Below are 26,283 nucleotides of genomic sequence, written 5' to 3' on the forward strand. Positions count from 1 at the left end.
CTTACCTACTAACAGCTAGTAGGAATACTAACTAGTAACTAGTAACCTGAGCACTTGGTCTGTGCTAGGCATTGCACTTAGCATGTTTCGTGCCTCACCCACTCTGGCCCTGTCAGCACTCCTATAAATTAGTAAGTCTTCATATAACGTCATCAATAGGTTTTTGGAAATTGTGACATCAAGTGAAATGATATACAGCAGAACCAATTTTGCTATAGGCTAATTGCTGTAAGGAAGAATTCCCATGGCATATTTCTGGTCACAAAAAACATCACCAAACTTCTAAATAAAGACCCAAACACTTCTAATATTACACGTTGAAATGTGAGCTATACACATACACACATTTAAGAAAGATTAATGGAAACAAGGAAGATCATTATTTACCCAGTTATACTAGTCCAGGCTCATGGTGGCCACAGCCTTTCCCAACAGCCCTGAGCCCAAAGCTGGAACCTGGACGGATCACCTTCCGTCACAGGGCACACTCACGCCGGGACAAAGTAGATCCATCAGTTCACCTGACATGCACATCCTTGGGATGTGTGTGTGTAGGGGGGGGATTGGAGTGCCTGGAGGAAGACCGACGAGGACCTGGGAAGAACAAGCCAACGCCACACAGACGGTGACCCTGGCTGGGAATCAACATTTTTTCCCCCAACCAACATCAAAATTGAATAAAACAACACTATTTGAGGACCATGCTTACACGTGGAGAACCTGGGGAGTTAAGCACTTTAGCAACTTGTCCACTAGGTTGTGAATTCCCAGATGGCAAGAAACCTTGTCCATTTTGTTCATCACTGAGTCCAGAGGGACCAGTTCGGTGGCAGCCATACTGCAGGGAGTCGATAAGTGCCTTGGGGTTGGATGGATGGGTGGATGGATAGATAATGGATCGTAAGAACGAAGGGAGGGAGGGAGGGACAGGGAGGGCTGGGATGTGCTGTCCAGTTCCAGCAGCAACAGGGACGTCCTCACAAGCGAAGGCTGGCGTCCTGTCTGATGCGGCTTCTTCGTGTCTCCCCGCAGGTGCCACAATGAGTGTGAAGAAGTACTTGCTGAAGGGCCTGCACCGGCTGCAGAAGGGGCCTGGCTACACCTACAAGGAGCTGCTGGTGTGGTACTGCGACAACACCAACACCCACGGCCCCAAGCGCATCATCTGTGAGGGGCCCAAGAAGAAGGCCATGTGGTTCCTGATTACCCTGCTCTTTGCTGCCCTCGTCTGCTGGCAGTGGAGTGTCTTCATCAACACCTACTTCAGCTGGGAGGTCAGCGTTTCCCTCTCCTTAGGCTTCAAGACCATGGACTTCCCGGCCGTCACCATCTGCAATGCCAGCCCCTTCCAGTAGGTCATCCCTGGAGCTCATGGCTGCCCTCAGCAGACTGGTTTTTCTTTTTCTCTTTTCCTTCCTTCCAATTGTCCTTTCCTTTCCTTTTCTTTCTCTCCTTCTCTTTCTTTCTCCTCTTTCTTCCCTTCTTTTTCTGTTTCTTTTCATTCCAGAGAACCCCTGCGTGGATGGGTTCTTAGAACTACTCAAGAGAACTCTTAATAATAATAATAACAGCACACCCTGTCCTGACTCTGTTCCATGTGCTTTTTTTTCTTTCTTCTCCCTTTCTTTTCCTTCCTTCCTCCCCTCCTTCTCTATCCCCTCCTCTCTTTCTTTCCCTTGCTACCTTCATCCTTTTGCAGCATGTAAGACTCACAATTCATAAGCTCCCTAGGCTTAAAGAGAACCTCAAGGCCAGGCAGAGTGGCTCATACCTGTCACCCTAGCAATTTAGGAAGGTGAAGCAGGAGGATTGCTTAAGCCCAGGGGTTCAAGGCCAACCTGGGCAACATAGTAAGTAGTAAGTCCCTCGTCTCTACAAAAAAAAATTTTTTTAATTAGCCAAGCATGGTGGCACATACCTGTCATCCCAGCTACATGGGAGGCTGAAGGAGGAGGATCTCTTGAGTCTAAGAATTTGAGGTTGAAGTGAGCTATGATGATGCCACTGGGTGACAGAATGAGACCCTGACTCTAAAAAGGAAAGGGAGGGAGAGAGGGAGAGAGGACCTCAAGTAGTTGTATATTCCAAACATGTTTATTGAGCACATCCTGTGTGCCAGGCACCTTTCTAGGCTCTGGAAATATGGCAGCAAATGAAAAGGGGCCCCTGCTCACTTTACAGCATATCTTTTCTGGGCATTAAAGTTTTGTCCACAAATATTGAAAATAAATTATGATGAAAAAATATAAATACATCAAGTGCTTATGATATGGCAGCCATTGTGCTCAGTGTTCTTCGGGTAACTGATGTCATTCTCATCCACACAACCACCCTAAGGGTGGGGACTACTGTGGCATAACCAATTTACAGGCAAGGAAATGGGGGTTCAGAGAGGTAAGTGAACTTCCCCAGAGACACACAATGGCCAATTGTGGGATTTAAACCGGGCTCAATCCACTTTAGAGCTTGTTAGCCATTCTGCCGTGTTAACCCTCCCCCACCCCATTTGACGGCAAGGCATCCAAGGAGGAGACATATGGGGAGACCCAACTCTGTTTGGGTTGAGGAAAGACAGGGGTCAATCAAGGAAAAAACCCCCAAAGGGTGAGTAGAAGTTAGGTGGAGTGAGGACAGTGCCCTGAGTGGTGCACACAGCATGAGCGAAGGCCCTGGATGGAGACAGAGTTTGGTGCATTCAAGGAACTAAAAGAAAGGTCAGCATGGCCAAATCACAGAGAACATTCTTATCTAAACAGAAGTCCTGGAAGGGAATTCACACCTCATGATTACATTTCCAGTTATCAGAAAGTCCCTTCTTTCTAGTAACAGGGCTCTTCTGCTCAGATGGGTCCTCGGAGCTACTCAAGAGAACTCCTAATAATAATAACAGCACACTCTTGTCCAGGCTCTGTTCCATATGCTTTAAAAGCATAACCTAATCAAGTCCTCCCAACAACTCTCTGAGGAACAACTCTCCCCTGTCTTCTAGATGAGAGAACAGAGCCTCAGAGACGTTAAGATGCCCCCAATATTAAGTGGCATGCCACAGTTTGCATCCAGAGCCCACACAGTGGCCCACCGAGCTCGACAGCAGCTGTGGACACCTAGGCTGTACTGACACTGCTTCTGCATGGTGCCTCCCTTATGGATCCTTCTCTCCCTCTGTGCACAAGGTGGCTTCTTTATTGGTCAGAGCCCTGAAGGGCTGAGAGAAGATACTGGAATCGACCTCACAATCCCATCCGCCTCCTGAACTTACCTCCTATTCCCAAAATTGCTCCCCCATGAGAGGGAGCTATCAGAACCCTGTACACAAACAGCATACCTGCTGGAGCCCACCAAACCTGGTTCTGATCTCAGCTCTGCCCCCTGTCAGTGGGGTAAGCAATTCCCAGAGCCTCTGTTTCCCAATCAATAATAGAATTGTGGCAACGAGTAAATAAAATAAGATGTAGGCAGCACTGAACACCTGGCATGTAGTAAGTGATCAGTAACTGTGGGCTGTTAAGATTCCTCCTCACCAGAATGTGAATTTCATAAGGAAAGAGACCGGGTCTGTCTTGTTTGCCACTGTATCATCTGTGCCTTGCCCAGTGCCTGGCACATAGTATATGCTCATCAAATACTTCTGAATGCATGAATGGATGGGGGGTGGGGACACGAGGATGCACGGTGGGTGGGTGGAGAGTTGGGTGCTTAGATGGGCATTCTTTTACACATGGGGGCAGCCACTCTGCAGTAAGAAGCCCCCAGAGGCCAGTTGTGTTGCCTTGCAGCTGCCTCTTACCCATCTGACTGGCCTCTCCCCATCCAGATATTCCAAAGTCAAGCATTTGCTGAAGGACCTGGATGAGCTGATGGAAGCTGTCCTAGAGAGGATCCTGGCTCCTGACCCCAGCCTTGCCAATGCTACGAGGGCCCTGAACTTCACCATCTGGAACCATACACCTCTGGTTCTCATCGATGAGCGGAACCCCCACCACCCAGTTGTTTTTGACATCCTTGCAGATAACCACAATGGCTCAGCAGCAGCAAGAATCTGTAATGCCCAGGGGTGCAAAATGGCCATGAGACTAGTGAGTGAGCACATGTCCCACCCCAGGGAGGCTGAGGAGGGCTTCTTTTCTTTAATAATTTGAGTCTTCCTTGGAGAAAGACATGTTGGATACCAGCCTATTTTGTTTGTTTGCAGAGCTTTTTAAAAAATAGAAATAGCACTCTGGAAGGCTGAGGAGGGTGGATCGCTTGAGGTCAGGTGTTCAAGACCAGTCTGAGCAAGAGCAAGACCCCCATCTCTACTAAAAATATAGAAAAAATTAGCCCTGTGTCGTGGTGGGCACCTGAAGTCCCAGCTACTTGGGAAGCTGAGGCAGGAGGATAGTTTGAGCCCAAGAGTTTGAGGTTGCTGTGAGCTAAGATGATGTCACTAGCCTGGGTGACAGAGTAAAACTCTGTCTCAAAATAAAACACAAAAAATATTTTTTGGATGCAAATAACCCAGCTTAAACTAGCTTAAGCTAAACAGAGAGTTCATTGGTTCACATAACTAAGAAGTCCAGTGTGTGTGTAGGGGGTGGTTGCATTCAGGTATGGCTGGATCCAAGTGTTCACATGCTATCATCCAGACTTTCTCTTCAACTTTTCGCTTGGTTGATTTCACTCTCTGGCAGGCTCTCTCCACATGGAGGGCCCTATCAGTGTCAGGCTTATATTCCCTTGGCAAAACAATCTCTCCAGAAAGAGCGTTCTTCTTTCCTAATAGCCCCAGTCAGTCTTGGGACTGACTTATCAGGTCACATGCTCACCCCTGAAGCTATCACCATGGCTTACAGGATAGGCTCTCATAATTGGCCAATCTTAGGATATGTGCCCCGGGGCTGGGGTGATGTCAGCCTCTGTCCAACCACATGAACAAAGGAAACAGTGGTTCCCTGAAGCAGGAACCGAGTCTTGTTATCAAAAGACAAAGGCATAATAAATATTGGCCAGGTAAAAAACCACAGCTGTGCAGTATAGTCAGATGCTCAGAATTAACTGCCCTGCAGTGGGAGGCTGGACACCCTCAGTCCTTGGAGCCTATACATGGGACAAAGGTCCTCTATATGTATCTTAGGAACCCCTTGGGAGAATAGCCACAATGCAGATCCCTGGGCCCCACTGCTGAAGAGTGGGAAGTTCTGGGCTCAGGCCCGGGAATCTGTATTGTCAGCAGACTCCCTGGTGATGCTCATGATCAGCCTTGGTTGGGAACCCAGGCCAGGGGTACGCACTTCCCAGACAGGCTGCCACTGCCTCCCCTGCTTGTTCATTGGGTCATGACTGCTACAGCTCCCGCCTTCTCCACACAGACCAGCCATGGCATGAGGCTCCTGGGGCTGGTGCCAACCCTGGCACAGTCTAGCACCAGCTCTACCAGCTCTGCACTCTCTGGTGCAGTTACCTGGCTAATGGTGCCAATTTTCTCATCCCTGCTGGCTGCACCTGTTCTGGGGGTCAGTGGAGTGTGTGTGTGTGTGCGTGTGTGTGAATGGGCATGTGTGTGTGTGTGTGTGTGTGTGCGTGTGCACGCACCTGTGTATGGGGGGAGCTGCTGCAGTCATACCTTCCTTAACCTCTCTGGGCCTCAGTTTCTCCATGATGATGGGAATAGTGATGGTATCTACTCCCAGGGTTGCTGCGAAGTTGAATGAGGTAATAGAAGTGAAGCCCTGAGAATAGAGTAAGGGTTAAGTAAAGAGGCCTCCAGGAGGGGGCTAAGGACGTGTCCCAGGCCGGCCAGGCTGTCTAAGAATGTCAGGAAAGCTTCTCTACCCTGCCTATTGATCCCAGAAGGAAAGACCAATAGTGACCCAGTGGTTAAGTCAAGAATCTTTCCTGTGTGTGTGTGGTGACCTGGATGTCACAGTGGGTGAAAGGGCCCCTGAACCCCTCTGCAGGCTCAGGCTGACAACGGCCATGTCCTTCCAGCAGGGGACAAGATGGTAGGCTCTCCTGAGCCTGAGTCTCTCTTGGGGAGCTGTGTCTAGACTGTGGGGAGGGGGCTACAAGAGAGAGCAGTCAGAGGAGTTCCGTGTGTGTGCGCACGTGTGTGCGTGTGTACGTGTGGCCACTCAAGGGTAAGTGCAGAGCCTGCTTGTGTGAATCCAGGCTCGGGGCTAGAATGGATATGTGTGTGCTGTTGTCACCCTGTGGAGGTCAGAGGAGGGGTGTCTATCCATGTGAGCCTCTGTATACACGACTGCATGTGTGTTTTCACCCATACATAACAGCACATGTGGGGGTGCGGCTGGTGGCTGTGTGGGGTCTTTGTGACCAACACACAGCTGTGCGTGAGGTGGCAGTCCCTGAGCATGATGAGAACACATTGCCCACTGGCCTGGTGCAGTGGGAGGGGCGGCTGACACATCGCTGCCCTTGCCCTTCTGGGCCTGGAGCAGTAGTGGGGGCCCTGCCAGCTCTCCCCGCTGCTCCATAGGAACCCCTCTTGGCCTCTACAGTGCAGGCTCAACAGGACCGACTGCACCTTCCAGAACTTCACCAGCGCCACCCAGGCAGTGACGGAGTGGTACGTCCTGCAGGCCACCAACATCTTCTCCCAGGTGCCCACCTGGGAGCTGGTGCAGATGGGCTACCCCTCGGAGCAGCTGATCCTGGCCTGCCTGTTTGCGGCTGAGCCCTGCAGCTACCGGTGAGAGCCGCCCCATGCCCACCTACCAGGGCCTGCCCCAGAGCAGTGGTGCTGTGGTCAGGAGCCCCGCCTGCCAGGGTCCAAATCTCTTTGGGCCACTGACCAGCTGCCTACACCACAGTGTTCTGTGTCCTTGTGTGTTAGGTCAGTGCTTTGAAGAACTCACAGTGTACTGAGGGGATCACCTTAGGAAAAGTATACAAGACAGTGGGATAAGGAAGGAAGGACTAGCAGGATGTAGTCTCAGGCAATGCCCTGTTGCGGGAGACACCATGGAGTCATTTCTCCTTGAAGGAGGAGGCTGCCTTTGTAGATGCCTCAGCATGGGCCCCTGGCTGTGGGCTTGCCAGGAGGAAGATTAGGGGCCTCCTGACTTCTCCAACTATTCACCCCACGGCCTACAGCTGGGGTGAGGGGACATGGGCGGGTGCCCAGGGTCTACTGCCCCTGGTTCGGATCTCTGAAACAAAGACAACTATCATACCTTCCTCCTGGAGGGACTGTGAGGAGTGAGGGATCAGGCGCTCCGAATGAGGCCTTGGATGTGACCACTGTTCATATTCTTTTCCCTTATAGCCCTTCATGTCGAGAGAATGGCGGGATGAGGGCCATGTTAACCCAGGAAGTCTGGGGCTTCTTACAACTGGCCCACAGACTGATTCCTACCTCCTTGTCCTCCCAGCTCCTAACAAAGCAAACCCTGGCCCTAAGCGCCAAGTTTGGTCCCAGTCTCTGGTGGCACCACCAGAGGCTGCACATGGGAAGGGGGACAAGGCCCAGGCAGGAGAACTTCAGAGGCCCTAGGGCCCCTTTCGGCCTCAAGGCCACGCCTCCAGGTGGGGGGTGGGGCACACACCTGGGCTGGCCCCAGGCTTCAGCTGATCTGTTTCTAAGATTTGCTAGTGTCTTCCTTGTCTCACACTTCAGGTATCTGGAGAAAGGGGCTTTTTGCTGAGGCTCGATGCCTTGGGTATGTGACATGTTTCCAGGCTTGCCCTCCCACAATCTATGGCTCCAACCTAGCTCTCTATGGAGAATCTTCTGAAAGCCATGGGTCGTCTTTCCCCCAAAATGCACAGACACACACAGGCAAGAATTTTGCACATAATGTCAAATAGTTCAAGGCCCACCAAGCAGGACAGAGCAGCACACGTGGCCCATTTTGCAAATTAGAAGACCACAGTCTCTACAGGTGGAACAAGATGGCACCCTGCTGGTGGGGCCCCAGCCTTCCTTAGGGCCACTCCTAGGCTAGCTGGCTGCAGGCTGTATTTCAACCCCACTGTCCTGGCCAGAGGTCCTCGCTCAGGGCACACCTGCCCAACCGTACCTGCCAAAAGGCTAGAGCTACCCAAAGGACTAGTGTGATGTCCACAGGCAAATCCACGTTTACCTGCTCAGATGAAAGAGGGACATGGAACACTCATCTCAAATATGTGACCCACCTGTTGAGTAAGGACATGCCCTGGACCAAGAGGTGGGAACTTGGGATCTGCCATCAAGGCCTTCCCCATTGAGTGCAATCCCAGGGTCAAAGGCATAAACAGGGCCCCCACACTGAGCCAGCCGCTCCAGCCTTCCCATGGCCAACATGGTGCCCTCCAAAGGAAGCCCCATTTGGGTCAGATGGGCTGAGGGTCCCCCAAAGGAAAGCTGAGGAGCTATTAGTGGGAAAAGGGAGAATGGCTGGTGGCAGGCAAAACCCCCACTATTGGTCACATGACTGCTGTGCTGGTGTTGGGCATGGGCAGTAAGGTTAGTCCAAGATGGGGACTGGGGTTAGATCACCTGAGCTGTAATCATAAAAGCTGTGTGATGTTGAACAAGTGTCTTAGCCTAGCTGGCCCCCATTCTCCTCTGTAAACAGGGGAAATAACAGTACTGCCATGCAGGGTCATTTTGAATATTAAATTAGCCATAAAGAGCTGGCAATAGTATTGGGCTCAAGAAATAATAGTCATGACTATTATTAAACTCATTATTATTTAATTTGGGTGACAAGGAATTATATTATATTAAATAATTATACCAACATTTACTGGCCCTTCTTGTGTGTGCAGGGCATTATTCTAAGCACTCTATGTTATAAAATTACTTTAACTCTGGCAATAAGCCCACAAAAAAGATACTTTCCCCCCTCCCTTGCCATTTTATAGATGATGAACCTGAGGCCAAGAGAGGTTAAATAACATCCCTCAGGTCACACAGCCAGTGAATGGCAGTCAGCAGTCTGGGCCAGGCCTCCCTCATCACTCTGTCACCACATCAGAGATGACCAGTATCATCTTCTGTCCCTGCCCACCTCTCCCAAGCCTCCTCCTCCAGCCCTCAGCAGGTCTGAGTGAAAGGCACCACCCAGCCACCTTGGCACAGAAATCTCAGTCCATCTGTCCCTGATCTCTTTCTCCCTCCCACAGCCGCTGAGTCAGCCTGGGACACAGCTGCAGGCACGTGCCTCTCTCTGCCCTCCCAGCCGCTGGCTCCACAGGCTGTGGCCCCACCTCCCCCTGTCTCCATCTTCTCCCATTCTGAGTGTTTAGTAAATGCTCAAGCAGCAGCTACTGCAGCATTGGGACAACCTGGGACCCATTTGGAGCTTCACACCATGCACCAGCTCTGCATGTGGTGGGACATACTACTTGGCCTCTCCATGCCTCAGTTTCCTCTTCTGGAAAATGGGGACAGCAAACTAACCCCAGAGCACCATCAGAGGTGTATTAAACAATTAACATATGTAAAGAACTCAGCATAGCACCTGGCACATGACAAGCATTTTTTTTTTTTTTGAGACAGAGCCTCAAGCTGTCCCCCTGGGTAAAGTGCTGTGGCATTACAGCTCACAGCAACCTCCAACTCCTGGGCTCAAGCGAGTCTCCTGCCTCAGCCTCCCAAGTAGCTGGGACCACAGGCACCCGCCACAACGCCCGGCTGTTTTTTGGTTGCAGCCGTCATTGTTGTTTGGTGGGTCCGGGCTGGATTCGAACCCGCCACCTTAGGTGTACGTGGCTGGCACCTTAGCCGGTTGAGCTACAGGCGCCGAGCCATGACAAGCATTTTTTAAAATAGACTTTAACTGTGGAATAATTTTAAGTTTACAGAAAAGTCACAAAGACAGTACGCAGAGTTCCCTTAGACCCTTCCCCAGTCTCCTCTGTGGTTAACATCTGACATCACCGTGGTCATTTTTCTAAACTAAGAAACCAGCTTTGACAAGTTACTATGAAGCATACTAAACACTTTATTTAGATTTCATCCACTTTTCCCAGAGACCCTTTCCTGTTCCAGGATCCCATCCGGAGACTCTGTTGCATTTAGCTATCATGTCTCTTTAGTGCCCATGACAATTTCTCAGACTTCCTTGTTTTGAATGACCTTGAGGGTTTGGGAGCATCGTTTTATAGAAAGTCCTCAATCTGGGTTTATCTGTTCTTCCTAACTGGGATTATGGGCTTGGGGGAAGCACATCGCACAGTGGCAGGTGGGGGGCCCTCATCCCATCATGTCAGGGGTGTATCGTGGCCACATGACATTGTCTGTGATGTTCCCCTTCCTCACTTGGTTGACATACAAGTACACTGTGCCAGGCTAGTTCATTGTAAAGCAGCAAGCACCTTTCCCCTCCACGCTGCGTATTGCAAAAGTGAGTCACTAAGTCCAATCTACACTCGGGGAGGGGGTGGGTGGGTGGCGGAAGGAATATACGTTACCCTCCTGGAGAGACGAATGGGTGTTATTTGGGATCCTTCTGTAAGGAAGGTTTCTCTCTCTTCCATTTGTTCGTTGATTCAACCATTTATTTATACAGTGTGAGCTCCTATTTATCTGGGCTGTAATCTAATACCATGTTGTTTATTCTCTTGCTCCAGTTCCTCGTGTTGGCCACTGGGAGCTCTGTCACTTAGCTCCTGTGTCCCTGTGACATGTCCCCATCTTTGTTTGTTTGCTTTGGGGGGGGATACTTTCTGCAGTTCAAGATGCTGCAGCCACCCTAGAATTGGTTTTTTCTCCAAAGAGCCCTGTTTGTTTATTTTTTAATTGGAGAATGGTATTTAGAAAGCAGGATCTGGGCATATACTTAATAGAAGGAGCAGCATCATCACTATTGCTTTGGGGATTGGCCAACTCGCTTCTCCCCGGGAAGCCCTCCCTGACCTCCTACCACCACACAGAACCTCTGTCGGATGCCCAGATGCTCTTCTTCTGGTCTCCTGGAGTCTTGCTGGTCTGGGCCTGCAGCCCTGGCCCCTGGCCCCTGGCCCAGAAGAGGTTTTTGAGGGAAACAGCAGCTCTGGAGGCAGAGAGGGGCTGGGAGCAGCCTCTCTCGGTAAAGAGCATGATCAACAAGCAAATAGTTGGCACGTACCAGGAGACCAGAGTGTGGCCCTGGCAGGAGGGGATCCGGCCACACCCTGAGCAGCCTCCCGGGCTGCATCTGTCTGAGACAGTCTCTTGGGAACACCGTGTCCCCCGCACCCTGGGGCGAGGTCTCTCCCTCAAGAGCAGTGCCTCCCGGCTCTGGCTGGTTTGCCCTGCTCTGCTCTCTCCCTGTGGCCACAGCCCTGATCCCACAGAGCGTACAGACTCCACAGTGCCCGCCCAGAGCTGTTGCTTCCCTCCAGTCCTTTGCCAAAGCTGTGCCCCCTGGCCGGTGTGCCCTTTCTCCTTCCTCCCCACCTTCCAGAATTAGCTCCCTCCTGCTCATTCTAAAGTCTTAGCTCAGGCGTCACCCGCTCCAAGGAGGCTTCCCTAACCCACTCCCTACTCCCCACCCACCGTGGGGAAATAGGTGTCACTGCTCCCTGCTTATCTCTGTAGATTCCCTTATCACATATTATGATTTATTCAACAAATATTTACTAAGCGTCTATGTACTGTGTGCCAGACTCTGGGGACACAGCTGTGAGCAGGTGCAGCCAGAATTGTTTGAGCATTCCAGTATGTGAGGCATCTCACCCGTGCCTGCAGAGTGGGGGCTGTTACAGATGGAGAAAGTGAGGCACAGAGAGGTGAGTAACACCCCCAAACTCACCAGCTAATAAGTAACAGAGCCCAGCTCACATCGGCCAGACTGGCTCTGCAGCCTGTGTTCCTCACCACCGAGCTCTTCTTCTAGACAGACAAGGTCTCGTGCCCTCACTGGGCTTGCATTCTAAGCAGCTGATAAGTAAGCAATCAAATCAAGAGGATGATTCCAGATTCTGGCACATGCTATAAAGGGAATAAACTGGTGGAAATGATATGGAATACCTGGCAGGGAAGTCTATGACTCTTAGTAATAATTAAAGCACTATTATCTAACAGCAAAAGTCTATCACTCTGGATAGGGAGGTCTCAGAACAGATGCAAGGGTGAGGAGAAGCCAGTTATTTGAAGAGCTGGTTACAGAATATTCTAGGCACAAGGGACAGCAGGTGCCATGCCCTTGAGTTTGGAAACATCTGGAGTATCACTGGAATGTAGCGAGCAAAGGCTAGAAGGCCAGTGCGGGGAGTCTGCATTTTATTCTGCAATCCATGCAGAGCCTACGGGAGGGGTCCACGCAGGGGTGTGCCGTGGTCTGACCCTGACCTCAGTGCAGGAGGAAGGTTACAAGGGAAAAGAGTAGAGGCACAGGCTCCTCCACGAATCCAGGCATAAGATGCTGGCAGCTGGGGCCAGGGTGGGAGTCTCAGAGGTAGAGACAGGCAGACAGGTAGAGTCACGTTCTGGAAGGAGAGAATTGACAAGACTGCCCTCCCTGTCCTCCGCCACGCTGGAAGCTGTGAAGGGCAGCCCTGTCTTGCTCTCGTTATGTCCCTAACTCAATACCCACCTCAATAATTGTTGCTGGGTGAAGAAATGTGGTTCCTTCTTGCCTGCCCTTCACCATTGAGGAAACTAAAGCTTAGAGGTTGAGTAAGCCGCTCAACCTCCGTCAGACAGTGGCTGAGCCGGGGTCAGCTCCCGTATCCAGTTTCACAGGCTGCCCTGGACTCACCTCATTCTGCAAGTCCTTATCTGAAAATAAGGGAAAATAACACCTGACCTCATGGGGTTCTTTAGGAGGTTAAATGAGATAATGCACACAGAAATACTCAGCATGGGCCTGGCCCGTAAAAGTTGCTGAGTAAATGTTTAATGTGGAGCATAAGGCTTCAAAGACAAAACTGCATGTCAGTTGACTTTTTTTTTTTGTATCATTGGGTGCACTTACTCCAGTTTCTTCCTTTTTTTAATAGATAAGAAAGAACGATATAGAAACATTAAAAAGTTTCTGTGTTTTTTTTTGAGATGAGATCTCATTATGCTGCCCAGGCTAGTCTCAAACTTCTAAGCTACAGCAAACCTGAGCATCTGAACCTTCTGAGTAGCTGGGATTACAGGTGCATGCCCCGCTGCCTGGCCAGAAAATTATTTTTAAAACTGTTTATCATGGAGACTTGAGAACATGCACGTAGACAACACAGAATTTGGTGAATTCACATGGACCGACCACCAGAACCAGTAACCCATGACTCCCTTCTCCTCACTTCCAATAGCAAATCCCACATAGCACGCTTCCATCTGTGAATTGTTCAGAATGTGTCTGCAAAAGATAAAGACTCTTTTTTAACATAACCACAATATCATTATCCCACTTGAAAAAAATTCACAATAATTCCTTAATATCAACTCTCCAGTCATGTTCACATTCATAAATATCATAGCTTTTTATTGTTTGAGTCAGGGCAGACTTTAATTAAAGTTCATCCATTGTGATTTTAACCCAAATCTTTTTTTTTTTTTTAAAAACAGAGTTTTATTTTGTCACCCTGAGTAGATTACCATGGCATCATAGCTCACAGCAATCTCAAACTCCTGGGCTCAAATAATCCTCTTGCCTCAGCCTCATAAGTAGCTGGGACTACAAGTGCCCACCACAACGCCCTGGCTATTTTTAGAGACAGGGTCTTGCTCTTGCTCAGGCTGGTCTTGAACTCCTGAGCTCAAGCAATCCATCCATCTCAGCCTCCCAGAGTGCTAGGATTACAGCCATGAGCCACTTGGGGTGGCCTTTTAACCCAAATCTTTTAAGTTTTTTTTTTTTTAATCTATAGGTTGCCCCGCCCCTATTCTCTCTCTCTCACAATTTATTCATTCAAGACACTGGGTAATTCATCCTGTCACGTTACCAGTCTGGCTTTTCTCACCAACTTTCTACAGTGTCTTTTTTTTTTTTAGAGTTGGGGTTTTGTAATGTTGCACAGGCTGGTCTTGGACTCCTGGCCTCAAATCATCTTCATGTCTTGGCCTCCCAAAGTAATAGAATTAATTATAGGCATGCGCCACTAGGCTCTGCTTCTGTGGTGTCGTTTAACATGTTCCTTGTTGCCGTATTTCCTAACAGTAATTAGAGATCGAGTATTCCATCCTGTTCAGAAGTATTTCATCCTTCTTGAAGGGCAAGGTCACTGCCCCTGTGGCCTATGTTCTTCCATCAGCAGATACACCATTAGACACCACTGATGTTCCTTGCCAAGCCCTGAATTCATCAAGGGTTGCAAAATGACGGTGTTCTAATTGTATCATTCCATTCTAGTTATTAACTGGTTCAAATCAGATCTCCTGTAACAGCTATATTACATTTTTTTAAAAAGTCGGAGGGAGGCTCGGCGCCTATAGCTCAACCGGCTAAGGCGCCAGCCATGTACACCTAAGGTGGCAGGTTCGAATCCCCAGCCCGGACCCGCCAAACAACAATGATGGCTGCAACCAAAAAATAGCCGGGCGTTGTGGCGGGCACCTGTGGTCCCAGCTACTTGGGAGGCGGAGGCAAGAAACTCGCTTGAGCCCAGGAGTTGGAGGTTGCTGTGAGCTGTAATGCCATGGCACTCTACCCAGGGGGACAGCTTGAGGCTCTGTCTCAAAAAAAAAAAAAAAGTCAGAGGGAGCCATATTAAAAGAAAAGGCATACCAACCAATGACATGTGAAAATTATTTGAATCTCAATTTAAATTAATATATTCAATTGTAAAAAATAGAATTGGTATTTATGAGACAACTAGAAATTTAAACTGAATATTTACTGATACTCTAGCAAGGAAATTTGTTAGCTACTTTAAACACGGCTATAGTATTATTTTTAAGAGTTCTTATGACCAGTAAGTCATAAGTTCTTATGCCTGTAATCTCAGTGCTTTGGAAGGGCTGAGATGGAAGGATTATTAGAGGCTAGGAACTCAAGACCAGCCTGAGCAATATAGTAAGATCTGATCTCTACAAAAAGAAAAAGAAAAAAATTGCCAAGTGTGGTGGCACATGCCTATAGTCCTAGCTGCTCAGGAGGCTGAGCTGGGAAGATCGCCTGAGCCCAGGAGTTTGAGATTGCTGTGGGCTGTGATGCCTCCACTGCACGTTAGCCTAGGTGACAGAGCAAGACCCTATCTCAATAAACAAACAAACAGTTATCACTTTTAAAGATACATAAGGAAATAAAATTATGATGTCCAAGATTTTTTTCAAGATAATTATTAATTTAATAATAGTTAATTACTATCAAGTGGAAGGCCGAGATGTCTGATCATGAAATGATGTTCATCAAAGCTGGTGGGGGTTTCATTCTCTCTACTTTTCTATGTTTGAACTATTCCACAACCACAAAAAAAAAAAAAAAAAAAACCCAGGAAATTGGCTCAGCACCTATAGTCCAGTGGTTATGGCACTGGCCACATGCACTGAGGTTGGGTTCGAACCCAGCCCGGGCCTGCTAAACAACAATGAAAACTGCAACAAAAGATAGCCAGGCGTTGTGGTGGGTACCTATAGTCTCAGCTACTTCGGAGGCCGAGGCAAGAGAATTGCTTAAGCCCAAGAGTTTGAGGTTGCTGTGAGCTGTTGCTGTTGCTGTCATGCCACAGCACTCAATGGAGGGGCTACATAATGAGACTCTGTCTCAAAAAAAAAAAAAGACAGTAAATTATTTCACTGGATTCTTTGAAACTACTTCATCCTGCTACGACTTCGAGAACATTTGTTGTTGTTGAATCATTTCCTGAGGAAACACTTCCCAGATTCACACGCCCTCCTGGGCCTGCGTCTCAGTCCAGTTCCTCTCTTTGGCTGAGGTCCCCAGGTTTTCTCATCCACCTCTCTGATCCTGCCAGCTCCTTTGAGCAAACACTGTCTGGTGCTGCCTTGTACTTTCATGGCTTCTATGAGTGTCTTGTGGCTGCTGTAACAAATTATCCAAAGCTGAGTGGCTTAAAATAACAGAAATTCAAAAGAGGCCAGAAGTCCACCATCCAGGCTTCGGCAGGATGGGGCTCCCTCAGCAGGATCTAGGGAGAATCCTCCTTGCTTCTTTCTGGTGTTTTGTCTGCATAACTCTGCCTCCGGCTTCACATGGGCGTCCTCTATCTGTGTCTCATCCTCTGTCTCTTATAAGGACACTTGTCATTGGGTTTGGGACCCACCTGGATAATCCAAGATGATCTCATCTCAAGATCCTTAGTTATAGCCGCAAAAACCCTTTTTCCAAATAAGGTCACATTTGCAGATTCCTGTGATGAGAATGTGGACACATCCTCTTTGGGTGTATAAGAGACAGATGAAAACAACTAAGAAAGTTCTTTTTCATGGCTCGTGGCTAAACCAGAGAAGCCTAAACCCCTGAGAGACTCCTTTCCTCCCTCTTTCCTGAGGAGGTCTGGGTGTCTCCTGGCTGGCTCCTACAGAGGGGTGGATGGAACGGCCTGCAGCTCACCTCTGCTCATTGAACCTCTCTGAGCCCAGAGGAAGGGCAGGCAGCACACAGCCAGGGAGGCATCTGCTGGGGGTTGGGGAGGCTGCCCTCCAGCTCATGCTGTTTCTTTTAGGAACTTCACGTCCATCTTCTACCCTCATTATGGCAACTGTTACATCTTCAACTGGGGCATGACAGAGAAGGCACTCCCTTCAGCCAACCCTGGAACTGAATTTGGTGAGTCTTGGTTCGTCCTGGGGCCAGAGCCATGAGGCTACTCCCTCCCCCCATCAGTTGTGGGGGTGGGACTTGGGAGCATTGAGGCTGGCACAGAGAGGGGTGGACAGTCTTGGGGCTTGACTAGGGGGCAGGGGGGCAGGCCAGATGCTTGCATTCTGTCCACCAGTGCTCACACTCCCTAGGCTAGACACTGCTGTCCCATTCTACTGATAAGCAAAATGAGGGTGCAGAAGCAGTGTGGCTTTGAGGTCAAGAGCTCACTCTCCCATGCCCGGCTCAAATCCCAACTTCATCACTCATTCACTGGGTGATTCTGAGCTCAAAACTTCCCTTCTCAAAGCCTCAGTTTCCCAGTTCTGGGAACAGTATAGGGTGGCAGGTGACAGCGGTCTCCGTCTAGGATGTGCCTCGTGAGTGGTCATGCCGTGATGCAGGCAGGAGGTAGCCAGGGCTCTGTATCTGCTGGGTAGTCTCAGAAGTTTGGAAACAACTTTCCCAGGATCGCCCAGTTAATAAATGGCACTTACTCTTAGCCTCTCTGCTGGACAGTTCTGGAGAAGAGAATCACAGAGACAGAGGGTAAGGGAGTACATGGACGTGAGGAAGAGGGAAGCAGTTGATGACAGACTCTCTTCCCTCGCGGCTGATGTGGTAGCCTGTCCCCTTGAAAGAGGCTGGTAGCCTCAGGCCAGCTGCGGCTTTGGGGCTTGTGAGCTGGGCACAGGTGGGAGCGGCTCCTTCACCACACCTCTCAGGTTCTGACCTCTCCAGCCACCAAGAGGCAGGTTGTCATTCAGGGAACATCAGGGCTCCCAGCTGAGAGGGGGATGGGTGGGCTGAGTGCCTTTAACCTGGTGCCTGTGCTCCTGGGTGCACTGTCACAGAGATGATCACCTCACCTTACAGAGGCAGACGTCTACAGCTAGCTGCCTGTGTCAGAGCCCCTGCAACTCCTCCTCCCCACTGGGAGACCTCAAATGAGTCTGTGCCTCAGTTTTTTCATCTGTAAAGTGGGATGATAATAGTACCCGCCTCCCGAGGCACTTGTGAGTGTCTAATGCACTTAGCGCAGCACTCAGCAGGCAGCAAGTGCCCTGTCAGCCCTCACTGTCCTAACCAGAGGGACCGACTCTAGTGACTCATGCAGCTCAGGACTGTGGGGCATAGAAGAGGGGTCTCGTGCCTACACTCAAAAAGAGAACAGTTGAGTGAGGCAGGAAGTCAAACAGTAAGAGAAGAATCACACAAGTGAGGCAGGTACTCAAAAGGAAAGTTCTAGGGCTTGCAGAGTGTGAGACAAAGACCCTGAGGCCTACTCTGGGCAGTCAGGGAAGGCTTCTGGAGGAAGTGACCCTCGGTTGTGATCTGAAGGAAGAGTGGGAGTTTCTAGGGGAAGAGGGAGGCATAGAAAGCATTCTGGAGTGAGGGAACAGCATTGCCAAGTGAGGGAACCACATTCTCAAGTGAAGGAACAGCATTCTGGACTCAGGGAATAGCATTCTCAAGTGAGGGAACAGTATTCTGGGGCAGAGGAACAGCATTCTGGAGTGAGGGAGCAGCATTTGCAGAGGCACAGTAGCAGGAGCATGGCAGCTCAGAGGAGCTGAATGAAGAGAAGGATGGTGAGGTGGGGGCATGGGTGGGCTGGGCTGGGCTGGACTGTGCTGTGCTTCCCAGATCTATCTGCCGAGAGGAAAAGAGCTCATGACAGGGCAAGAGAAGCCCTGTGAGGAAGCTACATCAGAGTCCAAGGTGGAGAGATAGGGGCTTTGGGAAGGCAAGCAGGACTGGGGCCTAGGTTTTTACCTGGGTTTTTACAAAGTGGAGCCATCTTGGAGGTGCCTGTGGCTGGAGGTAGTTTAAACAAGTGGGTGGTGGGTCTCCCCTCAGTCTTGGGGAGTGAGTCCAAGTGACCCCAAGTGACCCCTCATCTCACCTTGCACACAGGCCTGAAGTTGATCCTGGACATAGGCCAGGAAGACTACGTGCCCTTCCTTGCATCCACGGCCGGGGTGCGGCTGATGCTTCACGAGCAGAGGTCCTACCCCTTCATCAGAGAGGAGGGCATCTATGCCATGTCAGGGACAGAGACATCCATCGGGGTGCTGGTGGTATGGCCAGAGTCCAAGGGCAGCCTGAAGGGGAGGAGGGTGGAATCCCCCCTGTCCAGGGCCCTGGCCTAAGGGGTGGAGATCCAGCCCCCAGCCTGGGCCATCCCTTGGCTGGAAGATTAGGGTGCTCCTTGTGGTACCTGCTGGGGCCTGCAGCCCTGCATTTACTCAGCAGTCCAAGGCCCCACATACTTGATGGGAGGAAGGGACTTCCCCTTGACCAAACCCTCTGGTCGCAGGACAAGTTACAGCGCAAGGGCGAGCCCTATAGCCCGTGCACCATGAACGGCTCCGACGTCCCTGTCCAGAACTTCTACAGCAGCTACAACACGACCTACTCCATCCAGGTGGGAAGAAGGTGCAGGCCTTGTGACCCTGGGGCCCCATCCACATCTGCAGGGCCCGTCCCCGACCTCAGGTCCTTGGCTCTGCAGGCTTTTTCTATGTGGCTGTGGGGCACTCTTGGGACTATGGGGCCAGAATAATTCCTGGGTCGGTCCTCCCTAGGGTCTGGGGCGGGCCACCTCTTGGCCCCACTTGGGCAGCTATGTCCTTGGAGATGCCTGAGATTATAGCGGTCTCACTCTGGGAGCTCCCAGAAAGAAAAGACAAAACAATAGCTCATGCTGCAGCGCTCTCGCTGTGTGTGAGATGCTGTGCTCAGGGTTCACAGTCCTTACACCCTCATCTCATCCCTTCAACACCCCCCATGGGGCAATAATATATGAATAACAGCAACATTTATTGACACACTAATAACAGCAGGCGTATCACAGGCTAGGCAGGCACTTTCGTAAATACTTCACATAGACGAAGTCATTTAATCCTCATGACGACCCTAAGATGTGGCTACTATTATCAGTCCCACTTCAGGAAGGAAGAAAGTGGGATAACAGACCCCTGTCCAGATGCCTCATTGATTTCCCTGAGAAGTCCCTCTTTGTATCTGCCCTCCATCCCCCTTGCTGAAGCTGAGGGCTTCCCTCGTGTCCTGATCTCCTGGGTGATCCCAGACCTGCCCCTAGACCTGGCCTCACTGGAGGAGGCAGATAAATCCTTGCAAAGATGACAGATGTGACCTCTCACTGGCACCCCCCTCTCCCAGCCCAGTCTATCTTGGCAGATCTGGAAACTGAGGCATAACAGGGCAGCCCGGCATCTGCCTCCACGTCTGGGAGCCCCAAGCATGGTGTGGCTTCCCCTTTTGCTTAAGTCACAGAAATTGACCCTCCTGGCACCTGCCTGCCCGCCCACTGATTGGCCGCTTTCTATCTGGAGGGGTTTTGGCCCACCACAGAGAAATCTGAGGATCTTCCAGGCCTCTGGAGGGATAGACGGGGAGAAGGGAAAGGTGGAGAAAGAACCCCAACCCCAGGGACCTCCTTCCATTGCAATCATAGCTGTTGCTTCTTCCAGAGCAGGAGCCACTCAGGCTGGAAACCATGGCAGAGACCAAGCCCAGGTCAGGGGCTCTGCACAACCCACTCCCACCTGCCATAGTCATAGGTCTTGGGGGGACTCCCACTTTCCAGATGAGACAGAGGGGTCTGGAAGAGTTGAGACACTTGTCCAAAGTCAGCGCCTCCCCAGCCCCAGCTCCGGCTCCCCTGGCTGTGCCATTTAATCTGCCAGCTGCTTTCATGTCCCCTTTTCCTGCCCTCGGGACCCCCAGACACCTCAAGGAGAATAGATGGCCTGGCATTGAGGGGAGGAGCAGAGGCAGAGAGGAGTCTTCAAGGCTTGGAGTGAGGAGTCCCTAGTGGTCAAGACAGACACCTTGGCTCAGCGCCCGTAGCACAGTGGTTACAGTGCTGGCCACATGCACTGAGGCTGGCGGGTTTGAACCCAGCCCGGGCCTGCTAAACAACAATGACAACCGCAACAAAAAAATAGCCAGGCATTGTGGGGGGCACCTGTAGTCCCAGCTACTTGGGAGACTGAGGCAAGAGAATAGCTCAAGCGCAAGAGTTTGAGGTTGTTGTGAGCTGTGACACCACGTCACTCTACCCAGGGCTACATCGTGAGACTCTGAAAAACAAAAAAAGACTTAGACACGTGACAGGTAGGGAAGCACAGGTGACAGATAGAGAAGCATGGGTGACAGCAAAGCACAAGTGACAAGTGGAGAAGCACAGGTGACAGGCCGGGAAGCACGGGTGACAGATGGGGAAGCACTAGTGACAGGTGGGGAAGCACCTGTGACAGCACCTGTGCTGTGCTGAGCCCTCCTGCCCTTAGGAGGCAGGCGTGAGTAACACCCTGTTTCACCCATGAGCAAAGCCAGGCTCGGGCTAATGACCTGCCCTATGACACATAGTTGGTGTCTGAATGGATGATACCAGGTCAGAATGGCCTGGGCTGGGGCCCCATGAGTGGAGATTCATCTTATCCAGTCACTGGGGCTGCTGGAGTCCCTTCTCCCTGCCCTGGGCAGGGGACATTCTGCTGCCCAAGAGGTTGCTCCCTTCCTCTGTTGTCAGTGTTGGTCAGGATGGCCAAAGTCGTCTTCTCACTTTCCCTGGGTGTGTCCCTCCAGAGGAAGGAGCAAGGTGGCTTGCCCATCTTCCTCACGCCACCTCTCTGCATATGTTTGTGTCTGCATACATTACACACACATACATTGGAAGGTGCTGGCTTCCTCCTCGGGAGAGCTGCCTAAGCACTGGCTGCATTGTTTGGGGCAAGGCACCCTCCCCATGGTGAAGTGTGGGGGCTCAACTCTGGTTGGTGAGGCCTGGGCTGCTGGGAGCTGGCCAGAGTCCTTCTGTGGAGTCAAGGGACTTGCTGCAGTGAGGCTCAAGAGGGGAGGATGGCCACATCCTGACTCCAGAGGCCCCCAACATCTCAGCACAGCTTCTCTGCCTAGGGGACACCTCTCCCGGGTCCCTCAGCTCTATGGCCTGGGTGTCACTTCCTGGGTACCTTCTCCTAGCATGAGGGTGGCCAGGTACGTGAGCATTCATCAGCTGAGCCCTACCCCTGCCACCCTCCAGGCCTGTCTTCGCTCCTGCTTCCAAGACCAAATGATCCAGAACTGTAGCTGTGGCCACTACCTCTACCCCCTGCCCCCTGGGAAGAAATACTGCAACAATAAGGACTTCCCGGACTGGGGTGAGTGGGGCCACAGAGGAGCGGGCAGAGCTCCGTGCCTTGGCGGGGCGTGGGGACGTGCCCTAGCAGCTTGTCCATGGTCCATGATCCCTCCTCCCAACCCCCTCCCAGGGCCCCTTTCTGCAGGAACCCATGCTTCTTCACTCAAGTCCATGAAGTTCAGGCTTGAAACACACAGGTGTGGGAGCACCTCTGTCCCCGCAGGCCTGTGTCCATGGGCCGTGTGAGGTTCACCTGTGAGCCTGGCCATGTGGCTGTGGCTGTGCCATGTGCACATGTGAAAGGGCATCTCTGAGCTCATCTCAGTGTACAGTGCCCTCGGTGACGGTGGTGTGTTTCTTTGTGTAGGCTTACACACCAGCACTTTGTGTGTGCATACTCTGGCTTTTGTGTATATGTGTGTGTGTGCACACAGGCTGCACGACCATCCTCAGTGTGTGTCTGTGTCTCTGTGGGTTCACTGGTATCTCTCTGCAGGGTGCTGGATGGCAGGGGACAGTGAGGAGGCCACTGTCGTGATGGTGGCCTCTGAGGGCTTGGAACCTGGAATCACAGAAAGAACAGCCCTGGGGTGGGGGCATATCCAGCTGCAGCCCAGGCCTGGGACCCTTGGCGGTCTGGAGCCCAAACACTGCTGAATGTTGCTGGCAGTAGACCCACCTCTTAAAAGGAGCACAACAGACACCAAAAAGGGAAAACGCCATTCCCTCCACCCACCCGTCCCTTCAAACGTGATCACATAACCCTGTCCCCTGGGCAGGGGATGGCAGCACAGGGAAAGCTGCTCTGATGCTGTGAGCTGGTCTGGGGTGTTTGGGACAAGTGTCCCCCAGACCAGACAGGGATGACATGGCTGGACATGGGGGTTGGCAGGGGAGCAGTCCTTCCCTACGACACCTTCCCCACCTAACCACGGGCTTCAGGTTGCCCAGGGCCAGAGAGGCTCAGCTGGGGACGGGCCCTGGAAGTCCCCTCATGGTCTCAGCCATGTCCCTCTCTCCTGCTCAGCCCGCTGCTACTCAGACCTGCAGGTGAGCGTGGCCCAGAGGGAAAACTGCATCAACCTGTGCAAGGAATCCTGCAAGTGAGTGGGCTGTGAGGACACGGGTGCAGCACGGGCGGGGCGTGGGGGCCGGTGGTGGGGACAGCCACGGGGCTGGTTTTCTCTTTCAGTGACACCCAGTACAAGATGACCATCTCCATGGCCGACTGGCCGTCTGAGGCCTCCGAGGTGAGATGGTGTGTGGCTAAGATCTTTGGGCTGGGGACAAGGAATGAAGGCTGCTTGGAACTTTGGAAGGGGCACCTCCCTCCTTCCCTCCTGTCTCCCTTCTTCCCTTCTTTCTTCTTCCCCCTTTCCTTTTTCCCTCCCTCCCCCTCTCCTTCCCTCTTTCCTTCCTTCCCTCCTTCTCTCCCTCTTTCCCTCCCTCCTTCCCACCTTCTCATCTCACAGTCCTCCTTCCTTCCTTCCTTCCTTCTTTCCTTCCCACCTCCCTTCCTTCTCTCCTTCCCTCCTTCCTTCCTTCCACCAACATTCCCCAGGCACTGTGCTGGGGACAGAGCAGTGAGAGGCAGACGCAGCCCTGGGCACTCCCGGAACTTGTGTCCCAGCCAGAGGGAGACGTTACACAGAAACAGAAATAAGACCACTTCAAGATGTGGGCTTGGCTTTCAAGGAAATGGATAGGATGATGCAGACAGTGGCCAGGGAGACCACTGCAGACACAGTGCTCAGGGGGAGGCCTCCCGAAAAGGTGACACCCAAGCTGAGGTCTGGAGGTGGAGGCTAGGTCAGCAGCAGGCAGAACTGGGTAGAACACTGGGCCTGGAGGGAGAATCTGCGGGCCGTGTCCCTTCTCCCCAGGACAGCAGCTACAGCTGCCAACATGACCTTGCTCCTGCCCCCATCCCACTCACGGCCCCTAGATGTCAGGTGGCACAGGGCTGCTGCCTTCCTCCCAATAGGGAGCAGAGGTGGTGCTGGGGGGGCACCGTAGATGCCATTTTCCTCAGCTGTCTTCTTGGGTTCCAGGACTGGATTTTCCACATCTTGTCCCAGGAGCGGGACCAAAGCACCAATATCACCTTGAGCAGGTGAGCCTGGAGCCTGGGCTGGGCTGCGGAAGGCATGAAAGGGGGAACTGGAGCCTCAGCGCAGAGGTTTGGGTACAGGGCAGCTGCTCAGACCCCTTCCAACACGGTCAGACCAGGAGCCAGCATAGAAGGGGAGGGCTGAGAGGGAGGAATGGAAAGGCAGCCCCAGGCACCCAAGTCCACCTCCCCACAGGGAGGAGCCTGCACTTCTCTGTGCTACCCGACCATCCAGCAGCTGTCACTCACCCCTCCATCGCCTGTCCTTCCACCCCCACCCCATCCATCCCCCATACCCCCACCCTCCATCCTTTCAACACAAACACACTCAGCACGACTGAGACCTATGAGGAAGCTGTCAGGAGCCTGGAGGACACATCTCTGCAGACAGGGCTGGCGGTCAGGGGGTCTATACACCCCCCCCCCCAGGAGCACAGTAGGGAAGGAGCCTCAGGCTGCCTGAGACAGGAGAGAGAGCTATGGAGAGAGCTATGGAGGGAGGTGACAGCTGGACTTTCCCAGAAGGAACTACTCAAATAAGAAGAGGCAAAGATGGCTCGGCACCTATGGCTCAACCGGCTAAGGCGCCAGCCACGTACACCTAAGGTGGCGGGTTCGAATCCCCAGCCCGGACCCGCCAAACGACAATGATGGCTGCAACCAAAAAATAGCCGGGCGTTGTGGCGGGCGCCTGTGGTCCCAGCTACTTGGGAGGCTGAGGCAGGAGACTCGCTTGAGCCCAGGAGTTGGAGGTTGCTGTGAGCTGTAATGCCATGGCACTCTACCCAGGGGGACAGCTTGAGGCTCTGTCTCAAAAAAAAAAAAAAAAAGAAGAGGCAAAGATGCTCTGGCAGAAGACAAGCTTGGGCAAAAGCCTGGAGCTGAGACAGCGCAGGCTCTCTGAGGCCTTCGGGCGTGAGCAGAAGCCTGCTCGGCCACCCTCCTCTGCCCCAGGTGCCCTGATGGCAGAGCAAGGCTTGGCAACTCTGTGCAGGGTCCCTGCCCATGTGCTGGGGTGTGAAGGGGACCTTGGAGCGGATCTTTGGGGCTGTCTCAGGCCAACTGAGATCGGGTTGGAAACTGACAGGGATAGGGTTGAGAAAGTAGTTACAGGCAAGTTTTGGACAGAGAAGGCCTGTAAGAAGATCAGGCCAGGGGAGGGCTGGGGCCACCCCATAGCTTCCTGTCCTGTGTACACGGGTATGCATGTGTGTACTCGTGTGTGTGCATGCCTGTGTATGTGTATGCATGTATGCACATATGCGTCCATATGTGCATGCCTGTGTGTACATGTATCATATATATGCGCACACATGTGTTCATGTATGTATACATGTGTGTGCACTGGGGAGGAGGTTCCACAGTCCCAGCCCTTCTTGCTGCCTCCTGCAGGAAGGGAATCGTCAAGCTCAACATTTACTTCCAAGAGTTCAACTACCGCACCATTGAAGAATCGGCAGCCAATAACGTGAGTCTGGGGGGTTCCAGACATCCTAGCCCTGCCTTGCCCCATCCCCTGCACCCCGAGGGTGGAGAGAGTCCTGAGCCTAAAAGGGGACATTAGGAAGGTCCCTAAACTAGTCTAGGATGGCCACCCTTCTCCCCTTCTGTGAGGATGAGCCAAGGCTGGAATTGGGACCCTCTCCACCCCCCTCCCCAGCCAGGCCCTCACATGCCCTCCCGCTCTCCACAGATCGTCTGGCTGCTCTCAAACCTGGGTGGCCAGTTCGGCTTCTGGATGGGGGGCTCAGTGCTATGCCTTATCGAGTTTGCGGAGATCATCATCGACTTCGTGTGGATCTCCATCATCAAGTTGGTGGCCTTTGCCAAGAGCCTGCGGCAGCGCCGATCACAAGCTCGCTATGCTGGGCCACCACCCACCGTGGCCGAGCTGGTGGAGGCCCACACCAATCCCGGCTTCCAGCCTGACACGGCCAACCACAGTCACAGCACAGGGACCTACCTTGATGAGCAGGCCCTGACCATTCCGGGCACCCCACCCCCTAACTATGACTCCCTGCGTCTGCAGCCCCTGGATGTCATCGAGTCCGACAGTGAGGGTGACGCCATCTAGCCCTGTCCCTGCCCACTCTGGGCAGCTTAGGAACTCGAAGCTGAGAAGCAGAGGCCATTGGTCAAGTCCTCCTTTTATGGTGCCCTCTCCAAAGGACCAGATGAGAGGTGTCCAAGCCCAGAAGTTGAATCTCTCAGCATTGAGACAAGCAGCAAGTGGCCAGTCCCAGGTTGAGGGCTCCACAGGGCCACAGGGCTGTGCAGGCTGTGGGGACCGTGTTTCTCCCTGGCTCCTGAGCACATCCCCACCTGTCCTGATCCTTTCCCTG

General features: G+C 52.1%; 1 protein-coding gene across 1 annotated transcript; it reads left to right on the forward strand.

Annotated features, from left to right (window-relative positions):
- The first annotated feature begins 1,030 nt into the window (after positions 1-1,030).
- SCNN1B (sodium channel epithelial 1 beta subunit) lies at positions 1,031-26,283 on the forward strand. Its single transcript, XM_003795724.3, has 12 exons — positions 1,031-1,351; positions 3,815-4,076; positions 6,498-6,688; positions 16,522-16,625; positions 18,576-18,739; positions 18,979-19,086; positions 21,733-21,850; positions 22,859-22,934; positions 23,024-23,081; positions 23,883-23,944; positions 25,334-25,409; positions 25,635-26,283. Exons 1-12 carry the CDS (start codon positions 1,041-1,043, stop codon positions 26,013-26,015), a joined length of 1,911 nt encoding a protein of 636 aa, XP_003795772.1. The 5' UTR covers positions 1,031-1,040; the 3' UTR covers positions 26,016-26,283.

The sequence above is a fragment of the Otolemur garnettii genome, unplaced genomic scaffold (assembly GCF_000181295.1).
Source record: "Otolemur garnettii isolate 467f Iridium unplaced genomic scaffold, OtoGar3 scaffold00096, whole genome shotgun sequence".
NCBI lineage: Eukaryota > Metazoa > Chordata > Mammalia > Primates > Galagidae > Otolemur > Otolemur garnettii.

Excerpts from the sequence above, each read along its gene's own strand:
- SCNN1B (XM_003795724.3), top strand. The coding sequence starts at position 1,041 with ATGAGTGTGAAGAAGTACTTGCTGAAGGGCCTGCACCGGCTGCAGAAG. Across the intron at positions 19,087-21,732 it reads ACACGACCTACTCCATCCAG|GCCTGTCTTCGCTCCTGCTT; the intron begins GTGGGAAGAAGG and ends GCCACCCTCCAG. Across the intron at positions 23,945-25,333 it reads ACCAATATCACCTTGAGCAG|GAAGGGAATCGTCAAGCTCA; the intron begins GTGAGCCTGGAG and ends TGCCTCCTGCAG.